Below are 14,708 nucleotides of genomic sequence, written 5' to 3' on the forward strand. Positions count from 1 at the left end.
AGCTTTCGATCGAAGGCCAAATTACCTTCCAGGTTCCTTTCTGATTATCAAACATGGGAAAGCACAGAGCTTTGTTCATATTCATGACATGCATTGATTGAACCAAGTTCTTAACAACCAAGATCACGATGAGCGACACTTATGCTGCAAACGGACAGGGACTTGCTATAAACGGCTACGATGCGAGCCTAGATATTTCTGATGCTACCAATTACCTCACGAACGGGCACGACACAAACGGGGACACAGAACAAGGTGACAATGTGATAGTGGTAAGTCCTGCAGCCTCGAATAATACGCCCCAGAACAATAGTCAATGCTCTTAGGTCGGCGCTGGGCCTGTGGGCCTTCTCATTGCCCTCCGCCTCGCCAAAGCCGGCATCGCCACCACCATCCTTGAAATGCTTCCATATGTCGAACAGAGTCCACGCGCAGCAGTCTACCACGCGATCTCGGTACGCGAATTGGACCGCGCCGGCGTGTTGGAAGATTGTCGCGCAAACGGCAGGACTAGCTCGGATGTCTGCTGGCGGAAACTCAACGGCGAGATCATTGCAGCAATTGATCGAAAACCATTGCCAGATGAGAAGTACGAAGTTCTTGTCCTGGGACAGCATGAGCTCGCCGAAATCATTTTGAAGCATGTACGGCAATGCAAAGAGAGTCAGGTTTTATTCAACCACAAGGTTGTTGAAATTCAGCAGGATGAAAAGGGAGTGAGGGTGGCGGCCGCCACGCCTGATGGCATCCGGCAGTTTAGCGCAAGGTATCTTGTTGGTGCAGATGGCGGGCGGAGTGGTGTAAGGAGGCTGATCAATGTGCCGTTCGAGGGTTTTACGTGGCCTCAGTCGCTGGTCGCCTGTAACGTCATCTATCCTTTCGACAAGTATGGGTACCAAAGTGGGAACTTTATTGTGGACAAAGACCATTGGTGTCTCATAGCGAGCCTGAATGAGCCGGGTCTGTGGCGTGTGTCCTACGGCGAGCTTCCAGGCTTGACACATGAACAACTGATGGAGAGGCAGCCGATGAAGTTTGAAGCCATTTTCCCTGGACCGAGACCACTGAAGTATGAGCTGAAGAACGCGAGCCCTTATCGCATCAACCAGAGATGTGCAACTACAATGAAAAAGGGTAATGTGTTGTTGGCTGGGGATGCAGCGCATTTGTGCAATCCATTCGGAGGGTGAGATAAACATCCATGTCTCCCAGACTATCAGTACTGACCTTGCAGGCTTGGACTGACCGGAGGTATACTCGATGCTGGAGCATGCGCTGATGCCCTGATCGGGACATTAAAACAGGGGTATTCGGAGTCAGTGCTAGAGTGCTACGCCGAGAAGCGGAAGAAGATCTGGCACGATATCATCAATCCAACTTCACAAGCGAACGTGAAGAGAATTTTTGAGAACGACCCTGATACAATTGGTCAGACTGACCCATTCTTGAAGATGCTCAATGATCCGACCTTGGATAAGGCGAAGCTCAGGGCGGGTGACGGACTTTATGTCGACGTGCTTGCAGATCATATGGTTTTAGGGGCAGACAAATCGACTGTCGTCCCACTGCCGAGGAATTGAAGCGGACGCTCAACCACATACATGGACACCCAGCGTTGGTCGCCACATATTCTAACCAAAAAGCTATGGAAACCTCACGACCATGAAGACTGTCGGGCTGGGTATGTGTCAAAGTGTTTTGCCTGAACTTGAGGCTGGAGCTTACGTAAGTTATTGTAAAAGAATGTTCCTAATTTGCTGTTGTCATCCGTGCTCAGCCATTGTGGCCAATATGCGCGATTTGGATATTGATGTGCCCGACGCTTTGACCATTGTCATGTTGAGTCGTTCTTGTTTGTAACCATTCAACTTCACGCCGGTTGCAAAGTGCAGACATTTCACCTTCAGTCTTCCGCATTTCGTCACAAGAACACCTTCTGTCATTTCATCTCCCACATCTGCCATGTGGCTTGATATGTCACCTCCAAACGACGTTGAGAACAAACAATCCGTACGGTTTGCCTAGATTCTGCATGCGATTCGAAGGGCCATGCAGTTCATGAGAGACATGCATCTTGCATCTCCTATTGAATCCGTAGTATCCATGTTTATCGTGCGGGACTGCTCAAGTCTGGGCAGGGTGTGTCCTAAGCTGAGATTGTGGGTGTTTCGTATAAGTGAAGAGTGTTGTCGGCATAGACAATGTTGAGGCCCATCGAGGAAAACATCTGCAATTCTCGAGCTTGCATCAGTCTGCTGCACATGCATGCAATCTTGATGAAGTAACAAACCGACCCCAGATATCTGCTTGCTGGATCGGCAACAGTCGTTTCTGTCCTGCTATTCCTCCGCCATCGGTAGATCCGCTTGGCAGAGTAAGACGGCCATTGACAGTTGGCATCATAGCCGATGTTTGACATGGTTGGTGCTCAGAGGATTTTCTGGCAACCTCATGTTGCTTGATCGTTGGATGTTTTTGCCCGTACGATCTTGACGTCCAACGCTCAGCGCGCTTGATATTTGGGCTCATGTCAATCGTCCATCGCAACCAAGACAATGTTCAAGAAGCTCTTCCCTGAACCTTCTGTAGCGGCTGGCTGGTGGAGCACTAATTCCCTGCACTGTGGTGGTGAACTTGGACGAAATGTTATGCTGCGTTGATGCTTCTTGATCTCTGCTGCCACTTTCTTGTACGCCCTTTCGTGTAATGCTTTCTCAAGCAGCGGCAGAGACCCGGTATCAACAATTGCATACATGTCGTTGAATGTGCTGCCGCTCCCATTTTGTCTTCCTTTGAAGTCGTCCGACTTGAGCGGATTCCTTCCAGCACCACAGCACCTTGTTGACTTCAGTGATCACGCTTCTGGCGTAGGGTCTCTAGACACGTCCCAAGTATCAGAGCGCAGAATAGTGCCCCTGTCGGCGCCTGCAGAGACCCCACCACCGAAGGCGTTTCCAGGAGATTGTTTTTCATGATCATGGGTGCGTTGGCTTGATGTGCCGTACGACAGTGGTGTCTTGCTGCTACCTGGCTTTTGATTCTTGTCTCGGGTGAAAAGCGGGCGAATGGTTGGGATTGATGCGGCGACAATAACAACAAAATTCTCGACGTTGTACCAGATAGCAAATGCAGCCGAGGCGCGCGTAAAGTCTACGCTTCTGATCAAGACACTCAACTGATAGGTGCGCATGATGCTGGCAATAGATGCAAGGAGCGAAATGCCCAGAAGAACCATCAGCCCGGCCTTGATACGTCGTGAAAGCTTCAGGCTTGTGACAAGTCTTATCGGGATAAAGGTAAGGACGAGATCCACCAACGTATTGAAAGCGCCCTGAAAATAGTCAAACTTTGTCGTGATGCTTCTCGGTATGCAGTGTCCGGTCGAGGCCTGTTGAACGTCCCAGAGGTCGGTGAAATGAGTACCGCATTGGGAGAGGTAAAGGATAACCGAGATCAGGTTCACTAGGACCTCCATTCCAATCACCAGATACAGAATATAGCGGTTCAGCCTCCAAGGTCCCACGAGCTGGAGAAGATATGTTGCGAAGCCTATTCGTGCGAACATAGGAGAAACCATACCAAACGGTTGTGCGACGACTAGGTATTTGAAGGTCACTGAAAGCTGTTTTGGTTTGAGGTAGAAAATGTGTCGGCCAAGACCAAAGTGCGCTGAGACCGTGAACAATGCGTTGCAAGCGACTCCGAAAACAAGTGCTCCGATTACCAAGTAGTCGGAGGCAGTTATCTTCCGTGACACCGTCGTCGAGGTGAAGAGTCGTAGAGCAATAACGATAGCAGCAATGGCAGTCATACTCCAGATGAGCCCTAACATCAGCGGTGCAAGAGAGGTGTCGGATGGCAGATCGACTGCATTGGAAGTTGCCATTGCGGGTAAGACTAAGACCTATTTCATGAGGTTGTGAAAGCAAGACAAAAGGACTCAAAACCGTTCGAGCGGTTGTTCATCTTACCCCGATATCGAATAGATGCAAAAACCTAGGGATATCGAGCTTACTGTAGGAGTGGTCTGGCGATAGGGAGGAAAACATGAAGTTGTACCGTAAATGGTCATCTGAAAACTTGACTTCCTGTCGCTGTGCTTAAGGTCTGTGCGTACTGCGGCTAATCTTGAAGCACTGATAAAATCTTTCAGCACAGACTATCTGATCTCGCATTAAGCTTTATTGGACCTCTTTATTGGTGCGATATCGCCGTCAGTACGGAGCATACGTATGCAATAACTATGCTTATGTAGCGAGCACCCATGGAGACCACGAGTAAGCCCCAAACAAAATCACATAAACGGAAACATGGGAAACTTTGAAAAGTGTCAAACACAGTATTTGAAAGCGGTAAGCTGGACCGCAGCTACGCCGTTAGTCGGAATCAAGTCGACTCCAAAGTCAAAACGACCGGTCCTTGAGCACATAGCTCCTCGCGGGGCTTATTTATAACAAGTGGTGGTAAATGCGATCCCTCTTGGAGTTAGTCGAGAATCTGGAAATCGCTACCATTGATGTTCCGTTTAGAGTAAAGATAACGTCCGCATTAACTTCCGGCATACCACAGGGGCAAACAATGGGGCAGGGTGGTTCCCCGTTATCGAGATGTACCGCCAAGCGACCGGAACCAGAGGCGGTGCTCTCGGACTCATGATCCTCCTTCTCCTTCCGCTTGTGAGCAGCAGCATTGGCACTGCCCTGACGCAGAGCCGAGCTTCCTGGGCTTTGGCTAGAGACGGAGCAACGCCTTTCTCTGGTACAATTGGAAAAGTGAAGAAGAGCCATAGGGTACCAGCTAACGCCATTATCTTCGTCACTTATTTCAACACTATGTTGGGCGCTATCTACGCTAGAAGCTCTCTCGCTTTCAACGTAATTACTGGCTTATTTGCGTCGCTCATGTTACTATCGTATCTGATAGCAATCCTCCTATATCTCCTGGGAGGGCGGCAGAGTGCAAAACCAGGTCCTTTTTATGTGAAAGGCTTACTTGGGTATGTTGTTGGGGCTGTGTCTTCTGTATATTTAGCTATTATAATTATCTTCTATAACTGCCCATATATGATGCCCGTGGATATCGACGAGATGAACTATTCATGCGTCCTTTTCGGAGCCATGGTTATCTTTCCTGGGCTCTGGTGGATCAAGATTCGGAAAATATACCGTGGACCGCCTGTTGAGATGCTGGTATAGAACACTGCTGGGCTACGCGCAATTATGAAATTATGGCTGGTCTGGCTAAATAAACTAATTACACTATCCCTGTTCCTACTCGTGTCGATGTGCCTTAAAGGCCTTGACCAAATTCTCCATTGTTCCAACCTTCTCGTCAGATGGGTAGGTTATGATCTCTTTTAACGATTCATGCCACCTAACTACAAGGCAAATGTGCCACGCACAGCTAACCTCCGTAGATCTGGCGATGAAAGGATTCTGACAGTTACTACTTACAGTGGGGCTTGCTTGTCGCTATTGTGCAGACGCTGCAGTGACGATTTCTCTGTTCGCCTTCAACTCCAATATGTGTGTAGTTGTTGTTGGTCTAGAGAAGTTTTGATAGTATAGGGGAAAAGACCATTTCGTGGAGGTGTCGGCGATTTGTTAACTAGTCGTGGCGGTCTGGGGAAAGTGAATAATTTCTTATGCTACCGTTTAGGCTCGCCAAGCTGCATGACTGTCCCTATGCTTAGCGCACGGCGTTCCACGGTCCTCCGTCCTCAAGCATGCCCGCGTAGATGGGGCAAAGCGTTCTTTGGTGGCCTCGGCACACCCTTCCCCAACCATCCGGGGATGTCTTCTCGGAGAAGCAGAGCAATCGCCGCATTGAGCGGGCTAGGTTTGGAGATCAACAATCCACGAGTTCGGTAACGGTGGATGTTAATGGGCACGCGGCAAAGATTCCCCCCTTGCTAAACCGCACTTGAAGAGCGGTCCAGATGCTTGGCTCTTGAAAGCACGCAATCATTGACGGTGGCTGGGACCACGAACGGACGGTGTCCCGCTGTAGATGGAGTAAGCTTACCACGTGCGACTCGGCAACGGTACTTTGGGCGCCCTGGACGGAACCCGGGCTTGAAAGTACCTTGTACCACTGTAGGCATCAATAGGATGAAAAGTATGCCAAGGTCGCCCCCGAAACCACTCGACTTGTATCAATCTGCCGGACGAGGAGTCAAAATGACATTCGAGCGCCTTATCCGATTTGTGGACGACCAAGGCCAGACACGCTATGGCGATGTCCCGCAAAGCGTCGACATCGACCATATCGTCGGCCAGAAGGTGAAAGTACTTGAAGGCAGTCCCAGCACAACATTGTCCTCAACACAGGAGCAAGCTACCGTCAAAGAGGTCAGTCTTTAGCAGTTAATCACAAGCTGCCTCCAGATTCCATCAAAGCTAATGCATGCTCGGCTTGTTAGCTTCTATGCCCTCTCGAATCCGTCCACATCTTTCAATGCATCGGTCTGAATTATGCTCAGCATGCAAAAGAGGCCAACGTGATCTCCATGACTGCACCCACATTGTCGAATCTGCCTAACGTCTCGTCTATAGATTACTGTCCCGCCTCACCCGGTCGTCTTCACGAAACCACCCGACGCGCTCGCCGGACCCTACGATGACGTGCACGTTCACATGGATGCGACGCCGAAGCTCGACTACGAAGGCGAGCTGACAGTCATTATGGGCAAGGATGGCAAGAATATCAAAGAGGAAGACGCGCTGCAGTACGTGCTAGGATACACCGTGGGAAACGATGTTTCCGCACGGAATTTCCAAGCCAGAGAGGTGTCAGGAGGACAGTTCGGATACGCAAAGTCCTTTGATCGCTTTGCACCAATCGGACCTGCTATCGTGTCCAGCAGCCTGATCAAAGACCCGCAGAACCTCAATTACACGACGAAATTGAATGGAGAACAACGCCAGAAGACAAATACGAGCGATATGATCTGGAAGGTGAAGCAAATAATTGCTCATCTGAGCAGAGGCACCACTCTACGAAAGGGAACGGCGATCATGACTGGGACGCCATCTGGCGTGGGGAACTTCATGGAGCCCAAAGGCTTCATACATGATGGTGACGTGGTGGAGATTGAGGTTGAAGGAATTGGTGCCATCAGGAACAAATTCGTGTTCGACAAATAGTTAGCTAGAGTCATCCAGGTCAGGTAGAGGCTACATTGCCATTGATCAGCGAAGACGAGCAAGCTGCGGGCGCTCGAATCTCATTGTCGACTAGGGAAGCATTATAATGCGTACAGAGTCATTATTTTCCAACATGGGTGAATACCTCGAACGGGCAGATAGCTATGAAGAAAGGTTGAAAGTCGTCTGGCTCAGCACCGCTATGTGCTTAAGTGTCAAAAGTGCTTGTAATCTTACAAGATTCGCAATTCTCGTGCTGACTGCTATCGTCTTGAAGAGGCAGTCTGTAAGGGGTAGCCCTGTGGACTTGTGCTATCCTTGCCCTAATGAAAGATCGACGCAAAACATGTTTCCTGCAGATGGTCCTGGTCATTCCGACTTTGGTCCACTTCCTTCTTTCTGGTTGAAGATTCTCGGCGAGTTGAGAAGCACAAGCCCGAACCCGAATGGCTCCTGCCTAATATCTGCATCGTAGCAGTAAGCGTAGGATACTATACGCTGAGGCACATCCACGACCCATGGACTGATCCAGATCCGCGCTTATACTCTGCGCACGAATACTTCTAGTCCTTCATTGACACAGAAAAAGTGAGAATGCGATTTGAGTGGTCGTCCAGGGTGAACCAACTCAAAATCGTATGTCGTAAGCAGTTGAGGCAGGATTTTGTTCATCTCCAGTAGGGCGAGATTCCGCCCAATGCAGAGGTGACTCCCTCCACCAAACTGCAATTATCGTCAGCACTGTTTGCTCAGGTAATACCTCACCAAGCTTCTTACCTGGTATAGGTGTTTCTCCATCTCCTTAGAATTTCCTGACTCCCATCGCTCAGGCCGAAAGGACTCTGCATCCTGCCCGAAAAGCGCCTTGTCGCGGTGTACTGGCCAAGCGTTCACTGACACCGCGACGCCCTCTGGATAGTGTTTACCATCGATCATGGCTCCTCCTTGCGGCACATATCTTTGAATGCTTAGACCCACGGCAGGACGAAGTCGCATAGCCTCCTTCAAACACATTTGGAAGTAGGTTAATTCTTGTGCTTCGGCCCAAGTCACCAATTCTGAAAGACTCCCATCCTTGTATGCCTCCCTGACTTCGTCCTTTAGCTTGTTGTATGCACCTTTGTCATTCAGCACAAAGTACCAAAATGATTGCATCGTGGAAGCTGTAGAGTCGGATCCTGCACCACTGTCACAATTTTAGTATGCATCATCGTAATGAGGTAGACACCTACATTGCGCCATGGGCGACGGAGAACACGTCCAACTCCGAGAATCGTTCTGGGTGTGCATCATGAGCCTCCAAAAGCTGTCCAAGCAGGTCTTTCCGATCAGGCGCGAGATAGAATTTGTCACTGGGATTCTCTTTTCGTTTCCTTATCTCGCCAAGGGCCATGCCCGTGAGTTGTGGAGGTGGGAGCACATGGTTTTGCAGATACACCACGACTGGGTTGTTCAAGAACAGGTAGCGGAGCTCTGGTACTTGCCCGACCATACCGTTATACCACTGCATACTGTCGATGACCTTGATAGTGCTACCAACGTCCTCCTCCTTGGCAAGGAAGCCGTATCTTTGAGAGAATGCAACTTCACCAATCACCTTCGTGGCCAATTAGTGTTGGTTTGGGGTGGTATATTAATGCTTCAAACTTACATCAAAGGCGAAGTAGTGTAGCAGATTGCCTAGATCGCAGATCTTACCAGCAGGTGAAACGTATCGATCAATAGTCTCAACTAGTTGCTTCTGAACATCTTCGATCAAGTGTGCCCGCTTCTGCATGGAAGCTAAGCTATAAGGTGTGACTGCAGCTCGTTTCATCTGCGCATGCTTCCACTCCCGCGTCTCTGTGAAAATATCTGGGTTATGTGCTGGTGGGAAGACCTGATGGAAATCAGCGAAGAGTGCGATAGCCACGAACTTCTAAACACACCTTGTAGAACTCCGTTTTGGTGAATCCCTTGCCAACAGCGAAAATATCCCTGGCGGCATTCGGCGATGCGAATGAGAGCTCATTGGGAGCAACACGCACCACAGGGCCTGAGAGCTGTTAGCTCTGAGCCAGCGTAGGATTATAAGCCTAGTCGCTATGCCAAGCTGTACACACCGTATTTCTGATGCAGTGCAACGTAGTCCCATTCGGTATGTCCTGAGTATGTACTCAGAACCTTCCATAGTCGTGTACAGGAGGCGAGAAAGGGTCCAGGGATCTGACGTAGCGGCGATGCATAGCGTCTCCATAACCCTCTGAAAGATAGAACGAGCACAGTGATGATGAAGAACGCGAGTGCTCTAGAGAGCAAATCGCCACGAGCTACCAAGTGTGATACTGTTGGCATCATTGTCGACATTGCTGAGTCTTGATCATACGACCATGATAAGGTTACAACTCGTCAGCTTAGGAACACTTGATGCAGGTACTTGAGCCCGTCAACAATACCCCGGTAATTGGTTCGAGCTTCCATGTGATAGAAGGACAGAGACCCGGCCGTTTCTCCAGTGCTAGGCTTAGAAATTTTCCTTAGTGCACACGCATCCAGGCGGAGTCCGTCGGGTCCCGAGGCTCAGTCCAATCGGACCAACGCCACATTCGACCCACATCTTGTGGCCTAGTAACGTGAGAACGGCTCAACAGCAGGGGAATGAGCTTGCGTTGGTTCCTGTTTACGGGATCTCATCCTGGAATGTGCTGACTGACGAACTGTCACGGAGGTTGTGGGGACGGGTAGACGTAGTCAGTAACTGTGCAATTGTCGGCTAGATTATCGACATGCTTATGCTCTGTACGCCAAAGTGATCACTAAGGATCGCTTCAGAGTTTGCAGACATGCTAGCAGGCTGGTTAAGAGAATGGACAGAACATCACAACTTGTAATCATCATGGTTCGTGGCCTCCGTGGACGCATCGTTGCAACGACTACAACCACTGGGAACCATCAATTATGATGCGTTTCAGCATATCAAGTTGAATGTGATTGACTCCTACCCCATGGCGCAAGACCTAGACAATATAAATGCAATAATCCCAGCTTCATTATGCTTCAAGCGCAATAGTACTGAGGAATACATCGTTCTTCCTTTCTTCTTTCGGCACTGTCTTACTCTTCTGTTCCAGCCACGAATAGAAGGCCTGCTCGCCATCCTCAACAGCATCAAAGCCGAGCAGTTCTCTTGAATACGTCTCCTTCACCCAACACCAGTCAGTGTCGTCTGAGGTTCCAGCCAGAGCGCGATCTCGCCTCTCTTGCATCGGTCCGTCTGACAGGTGATACCAAAATTTGTTCTCCGCCGCACCTCGGACATTCATGGTAGTCCTTGACTTTCGCAGCGTCTCGTAAAGGTTTAGGATCTCTCGAGTGTTCTCTATCGATGACCCTAATGGTTTTTGATGAGAGTTGAGTAAGCCTAACAAGCGGCCCAGAGTGGCTCCATCTTCCACAGCCATCGCAGCTCCTTGCCCTTGGTAAGGCAGTGTTGGGTGGCAAGCATCTCCTAGCAGCACAACGGAGCCCTAGGTCTCGTGTAAGCCCATGGCTACTAATACGGCAGATGACAGGGACTGTACTTACTCGAACCCACTTTTCGAGCTCTTCGTGATGACAAAGCTTCCACTTTAACACTGAGTCAACTTTTGACAACATCTTTGTAAGTCTAGTCCGGCGGGTTAGTAACTCCATGCTTTGCCGTTCGTAGGTGGCTCACAAATAGTCCCAGCCTTCAAAGCTCTTCCTCATTTCTTCTAGGCTGCCCTGCGCCGTCCTGACTCCTGCAGGAAGATCATCGGGCCTAGTAAGAACCATGTTAAAGGTCTCGCCGCCTCTGATTGGATATATAATGCAATGTTTCTCTGGCCCGAACCAGACATTGACCACTTCTCGACCACACCACTCTGTCGCTCTGGGTTCATCAAGTTCCAACATTTGTTGGCGGGTCAATGTTGCCCTGTATGCTAGGTCGCCAGTTTCATGGGGTGGTGACGGGCGTTCCAAAAGCGTCTCTCGTGTTGTTGACCAAAGTCCTAGAGCTAACTTAGCTGAAATGGTTTTGAGGCTGTGCAGTTGCATGAGACGAACCATCAGCACCCACGATCACATCCGCATTCAACCTCTCTCCATGGTCGAGCACGACCTCCGTGTGACCGAAGTCGAGGCTCTCCACGTTGCAGCCCAGCCGTATCTCAACACCCAATCGTTTCGCCTCGTCTAGCATGACTTCGTGGTAGTCTGCGCGATGGATCACGCTTTATCTGATGTCAATATGGCAGCCGTACCATGGACAGGCTCAAGACGCTACTTACAACCACGGTGATCCGTATTTAGCCACCATCTTGTCCCGACCCTGTCTCACGTGTAATATTTTGCCATTGTCATATCTGCGGACCTGCAAGGCTTCTGGCTGTATCGCCTTATTCATCAAAGCTGGAAGAATTTCCAGGCGTCCCGCGACTCGCGATGCATTGGAGGAGACCTGGATTCCGGAACCGATCTGGACGCTGTTAGACGGAGTTGACAAGCATGATCAAGAGGTACCTACTGGTAGGATCTCCGCCGCTCTTTCCACCAGGAGGACGGCGAGACCTTCTCGGCGACATGCGATAGCACATGCAAGGCCACCTAGGCCAGCACCGATGACAATGACCTTCATGTTGGTTTGATAGGGTTCTGCACTACCACTGCTACCAAGAGATACTTGCGATCAAGCACGAAATAAGCGCATGCCACCTGCGGGATGTAGACGTTATACCATGTGCAGTTTGTGTGCTTCCGGCGCAGTTTAGGCCCTTGTCACAAATAGGGACATGTTGACAATCGGGCTCCGATGGGGCTAGGCTGGGCCGTCGCCGCTGATCATTTGGAGGCCTGCTACCGTTCGACGAAAAGGGCCCGATCTTCGTGTTCCGGGCCTGTCACACTCTGGAACTTTCAATCAACGTCTCCATGCGTTCGTCAGGCCCCTTCGTCTGTAGAAGGCTCATAGAGCACCACCCGAATCAGATCAGGATGGTTCTGATCCACAGCCTACTTGTTCTGCGTCTTTCGCAAGATTCATTTCATACGGGTCATGTGTCGTGCAGTTCTCGTGTGGTGCATCTTCGTGCCTATACTAAAGAATTATACGGCGTTGCATGACTCAAGACAAATTGTGCAGGTTTAGAGAAGCAAGTCAATTGATTGCTTTCTCCACATCATAGCGATACAAGCCGAGAACCAGATAGTCGCGAAGTTGAGTAAATATGCACCTGGAACATGAAACACTAAATTTTCCGTCAAGCAATAGCTATTCATGCCTCCCAGACCTCACACGGATATTCTGCGCAACCCCCATTTCTGCAACCTGCTTCGTTGACTGGCCCTCACGCCGCTACCTCCTTGGTGTCCTCTTCAACAATGTGAATTCCTGCCTCTGATTTCACACGCACGAGCGAATACTTCCTGAGAAATGCTCCAGCAAACATACACACGACGACTGAGCCATATGCCATAATGGTGAAGAAAGACATCATTCCAAAGGCCCAGTTGATACCCACTTTGTCTGCCCATGGGAACAGGAAGAATGAGATGGCGATCGACAGGATAGAACGCCATGTGTTGAGTGCCACTGTTACCTCGTTTGCGTACTTTGGAGTGAAAGCTTCGACGACGTAGTTTAGTAGAGCCGGGAAAGCCGCCACCGCTCCGAAGTTGCTCAGGAATACCGCCACCGCAAGAACCATGTAGTTCCAGTGAAAGTAGAGGCTGCCACCAAACAGTCCGGTGCTTAGAGGCATACAGACCAAGAGAGGAAACCATGTGTTGTGCAGACGGTATTCGGGTTTCCATGTGCCACCATGGCGGGAACAAATGGCGAGAGGGAGACGATCTCCGAGCAAGATGCCGTAGAGCTCGGCGACGAAAGCACCGAACCAGGTGACGAACGTGACTTTGGTATGTTAGTAAGGACACTTGAGCCTCCAAATGGGCGCGAAACTCACATGAGGCATTCCGCTCCGGCGAGAAACCGTACCCACCCTCCTTGACAGGGTTCTGAAGGAAGATAGACAAGAACGTGTTCATGGCAATTCCCCAGCCATAGAAGATCATGAGGGTGGAACCAATAAGAATCGTGACTGGGCTGATTGTGATCAGGAATTGGAGCGTAATTGACTGGATCACTTCTTCCTTTGTCTGCTTCCGCGTCAAGCGTTGAGTAAAGAGATAGGTTGCCAACCTGCGCGACAGTCGATTCGCGGGAGGAAGGGGGATATCTGGCTGCTCAGCTCGGGGCCAGAGGGTCTCGTCGACAAATAGAAACATGAGCAGTGCAATGGCACCTTCAAAGCCGACATTGTACCAGAACTGAACTGTCCATGATACTTTCTGAACGATGTATCCGGAGAAGGTGGCTCCAGAAACAGCTCCCATCAGGATGGAAAAGGTATAAAGCGCAAAGCACTTGCCTCTGTCGTGGAGGAAGAAGAGCTCTGTGATGAAGTTCGAACCAACTGTGGTCATTGAGTCAGTCAAGACCGCCTGGTCATATCTTGTGGCCGACTTACGTGTGATGGCAGCAGAGCTGAAGATACCAGCGAACAGCCTCGAGATGACAAAGGGAACATATTGTGTGTCTTTTGTCATCGAGGCCGACCAGATGTTACAGCACATCGTCGCGAGCATGCAATAGAAGATAACGGCAGCCTTTCCAAGACGTCTGGCAACGGGAGCCCAGACCCACGGGCCGACAACAAGACCGCCAACCGTAGCTGAAACCTGTGCACATATTAGTCACACAACCTAGTCTTCAGTCGGAGAGGCTACCCACAGCGTATGTGATCTCCGTAGGCGTTGTGTGGTATAATTCGGCCTGGAAGAAGAACCCGGAGGCATTGGCAAGAGCTTGTAGCAAGACCGACCAAGCGGCAAGACAGACGACAGCAAGGGTAACACCCTTCTTGAATGCGGACCAGTTCTAATACGACTGTCAGGAAACGCAGCTTTATACTTGTGATTCCATCCATACCAGAGGGTCACGTGGATCATCTGAAGGCTGCGGCACCAACAAGATGCCCTTAGCGCTGTGTTTCATGTGCGCTGTCGGTCCACGCATATCATCGACCTCTGAGGAGGGCGAGTTGCTACCCACGTCGCCGACATGCTGGATGCCGCGGTCCTTATCCTGCATGATGTGTGAAACCCACTAGCACAGTTGCAAGGCACACAGTAACAGCAAGAAACCCCTAGAGTGGCGTGAGAAAGTCGGGTTCTGGTTGGGAACGTTCTTGATAGATATGGAAGTGGAGGTATTCGATCCTGGAGTCCGGGGATTTGGGGGCCTAAGTACATTGAGTGGCAAGGATATTATGAGCCTGCCCCGTGGGCAGGAAAGCCAAGCTCGGATACCGAACCGAAGACGCTAGAGCGACAATGTCCGGGGGGTGCGGGGGGAATCTAGAATCATTCGGGACCCGACTCACAGAGACAGTGCCGCGGGAAAGGATTGAGGCCGTTGTAGAAGCCCGTACCAGCTGGCCTGGGGGACTGTGTGGGACGCCTGTTTCACGCTCTCCACGCTGTGGCAATAAGTTTAAGGGA

At 50.3% G+C, this 14,708-nt stretch overlaps 7 protein-coding genes across 7 annotated transcripts; 3 read left to right on the forward strand and 4 right to left on the reverse strand.

Annotated features, from left to right (window-relative positions):
* Positions 1 to 128: 128 nt before the first annotated feature.
* EDD37DRAFT_607088 (putative monooxygenase) lies at positions 129 to 1,580 on the forward strand (the record flags this gene model as incomplete). The annotated part of the gene is made up of 3 exons (XM_062814949.1): positions 129 to 272; positions 327 to 1,186; positions 1,235 to 1,580. The coding sequence occupies 3 exons, from the start codon at positions 129 to 131 to the stop codon at positions 1,578 to 1,580; spliced, it is 1,350 nt and encodes a 449-aa protein (XP_062674204.1).
* A 1,057-nt stretch (positions 1,581 to 2,637) lies between these two features.
* EDD37DRAFT_304617 (uncharacterized protein) lies at positions 2,638 to 4,047 on the reverse strand. Its single transcript, XM_062811236.1, has one exon. It carries the CDS (start codon positions 3,884 to 3,886, stop codon positions 2,855 to 2,857), a length of 1,032 nt encoding a protein of 343 aa, XP_062674205.1. The 5' UTR covers positions 3,887 to 4,047; the 3' UTR covers positions 2,638 to 2,854.
* A 241-nt stretch (positions 4,048 to 4,288) lies between these two features.
* EDD37DRAFT_692551 (choline transporter) lies at positions 4,289 to 5,195 on the forward strand (the record flags this gene model as incomplete). Its single annotated transcript, XM_062820044.1, has 1 exon — positions 4,289 to 5,195. Exon 1 carries the CDS (start codon positions 4,608 to 4,610, stop codon positions 5,193 to 5,195), a length of 588 nt encoding a protein of 195 aa, XP_062674206.1. The 5' UTR covers positions 4,289 to 4,607.
* Positions 5,196 to 5,748: 553 nt separating this feature from the next.
* Positions 5,749 to 7,319, forward strand: EDD37DRAFT_624868 (uncharacterized protein). Its single transcript, XM_062816194.1, has 3 exons — positions 5,749 to 6,350; positions 6,422 to 6,499; positions 6,555 to 7,319. The coding sequence occupies exons 1-3, from the start codon at positions 6,111 to 6,113 to the stop codon at positions 7,143 to 7,145; spliced, it is 909 nt and encodes a 302-aa protein (XP_062674207.1). The 5' UTR covers positions 5,749 to 6,110; the 3' UTR covers positions 7,146 to 7,319.
* A 40-nt stretch (positions 7,320 to 7,359) lies between these two features.
* On the reverse strand, positions 7,360 to 9,603 carry EDD37DRAFT_692553 (cytochrome P450). Its single transcript, XM_062820045.1, has 6 exons — positions 9,248 to 9,603; positions 9,074 to 9,180; positions 8,797 to 9,024; positions 8,378 to 8,742; positions 7,923 to 8,331; positions 7,360 to 7,868 (listed from the first exon to the last, which is right to left on the reverse strand). Exons 1-6 carry the CDS (start codon positions 9,489 to 9,491, stop codon positions 7,686 to 7,688), a joined length of 1,536 nt encoding a protein of 511 aa, XP_062674208.1. The 5' UTR covers positions 9,492 to 9,603; the 3' UTR covers positions 7,360 to 7,685.
* Positions 9,604 to 10,100: 497 nt separating this feature from the next.
* Positions 10,101 to 11,784, reverse strand: EDD37DRAFT_656732 (putative salicylate hydroxylase; the record flags this gene model as incomplete). Its single annotated transcript, XM_062818851.1, has 7 exons — positions 10,101 to 10,141; positions 10,243 to 10,651; positions 10,710 to 10,791; positions 10,843 to 11,158; positions 11,214 to 11,380; positions 11,438 to 11,625; positions 11,674 to 11,784. 7 exons carry the CDS (start codon positions 11,782 to 11,784, stop codon positions 10,101 to 10,103), a joined length of 1,314 nt encoding a protein of 437 aa, XP_062674209.1.
* A 709-nt stretch (positions 11,785 to 12,493) lies between these two features.
* Positions 12,494 to 14,314, reverse strand: EDD37DRAFT_678493 (major facilitator superfamily domain-containing protein; the record flags this gene model as incomplete). The annotated part of the gene is made up of 5 exons (XM_062819647.1): positions 14,137 to 14,314; positions 13,939 to 14,085; positions 13,676 to 13,886; positions 13,112 to 13,621; positions 12,494 to 13,059 (listed from the first exon to the last, which is right to left on the reverse strand). The coding sequence occupies exons 1-5, from the start codon at positions 14,296 to 14,298 to the stop codon at positions 12,494 to 12,496; spliced, it is 1,596 nt and encodes a 531-aa protein (XP_062674210.1). The 5' UTR covers positions 14,299 to 14,314.
* Positions 14,315 to 14,708: the final 394 nt, after the last annotated feature.

This window comes from Exophiala viscosa (assembly GCF_022695815.1).
Source record: "Exophiala viscosa unplaced genomic scaffold EDD37scaffold_2, whole genome shotgun sequence".
In the NCBI taxonomy this organism is placed as follows: Eukaryota; Fungi; Ascomycota; class Eurotiomycetes; order Chaetothyriales; family Herpotrichiellaceae; genus Exophiala; species Exophiala viscosa.

What these genes read in the sequence shown, in the direction of transcription:
- EDD37DRAFT_304617 (XM_062811236.1), bottom strand. Translation starts at nt 3,886, where the DNA reads ATGGCAACTTCCAATGCAGTCGATCTGCCATCCGACACCTCTCTTGCA.
- EDD37DRAFT_624868 (XM_062816194.1), top strand. Translation starts at nt 6,111, where the DNA reads ATGAAAAGTATGCCAAGGTCGCCCCCGAAACCACTCGACTTGTATCAA. An exon ending in AGCAAGCTACCGTCAAAGAG is followed by an intron (nt 6,351 to 6,421) that starts GTCAGTCTTTAG and finishes TCGGCTTGTTAG; the next exon opens with CTTCTATGCCCTCTCGAATC. An exon ending in AGCATGCAAAAGAGGCCAAC is followed by an intron (nt 6,500 to 6,554) that starts GTGATCTCCATG and finishes TCTCGTCTATAG; the next exon opens with ATTACTGTCCCGCCTCACCC.
- EDD37DRAFT_692553 (XM_062820045.1), bottom strand. Translation starts at nt 9,491, where the DNA reads ATGTCGACAATGATGCCAACAGTATCACACTTGGTAGCTCGTGGCGAT. An exon ending in TGCACTGCATCAGAAATACG is followed by an intron (nt 9,181 to 9,247) that starts GTGTGTACAGCT and finishes AACAGCTCTCAG; the next exon opens with GCCCTGTGGTGCGTGTTGCT. An exon ending in TGGAGAAACACCTATACCAG is followed by an intron (nt 7,869 to 7,922) that starts GTAAGAAGCTTG and finishes CGATAATTGCAG; the next exon opens with TTTGGTGGAGGGAGTCACCT.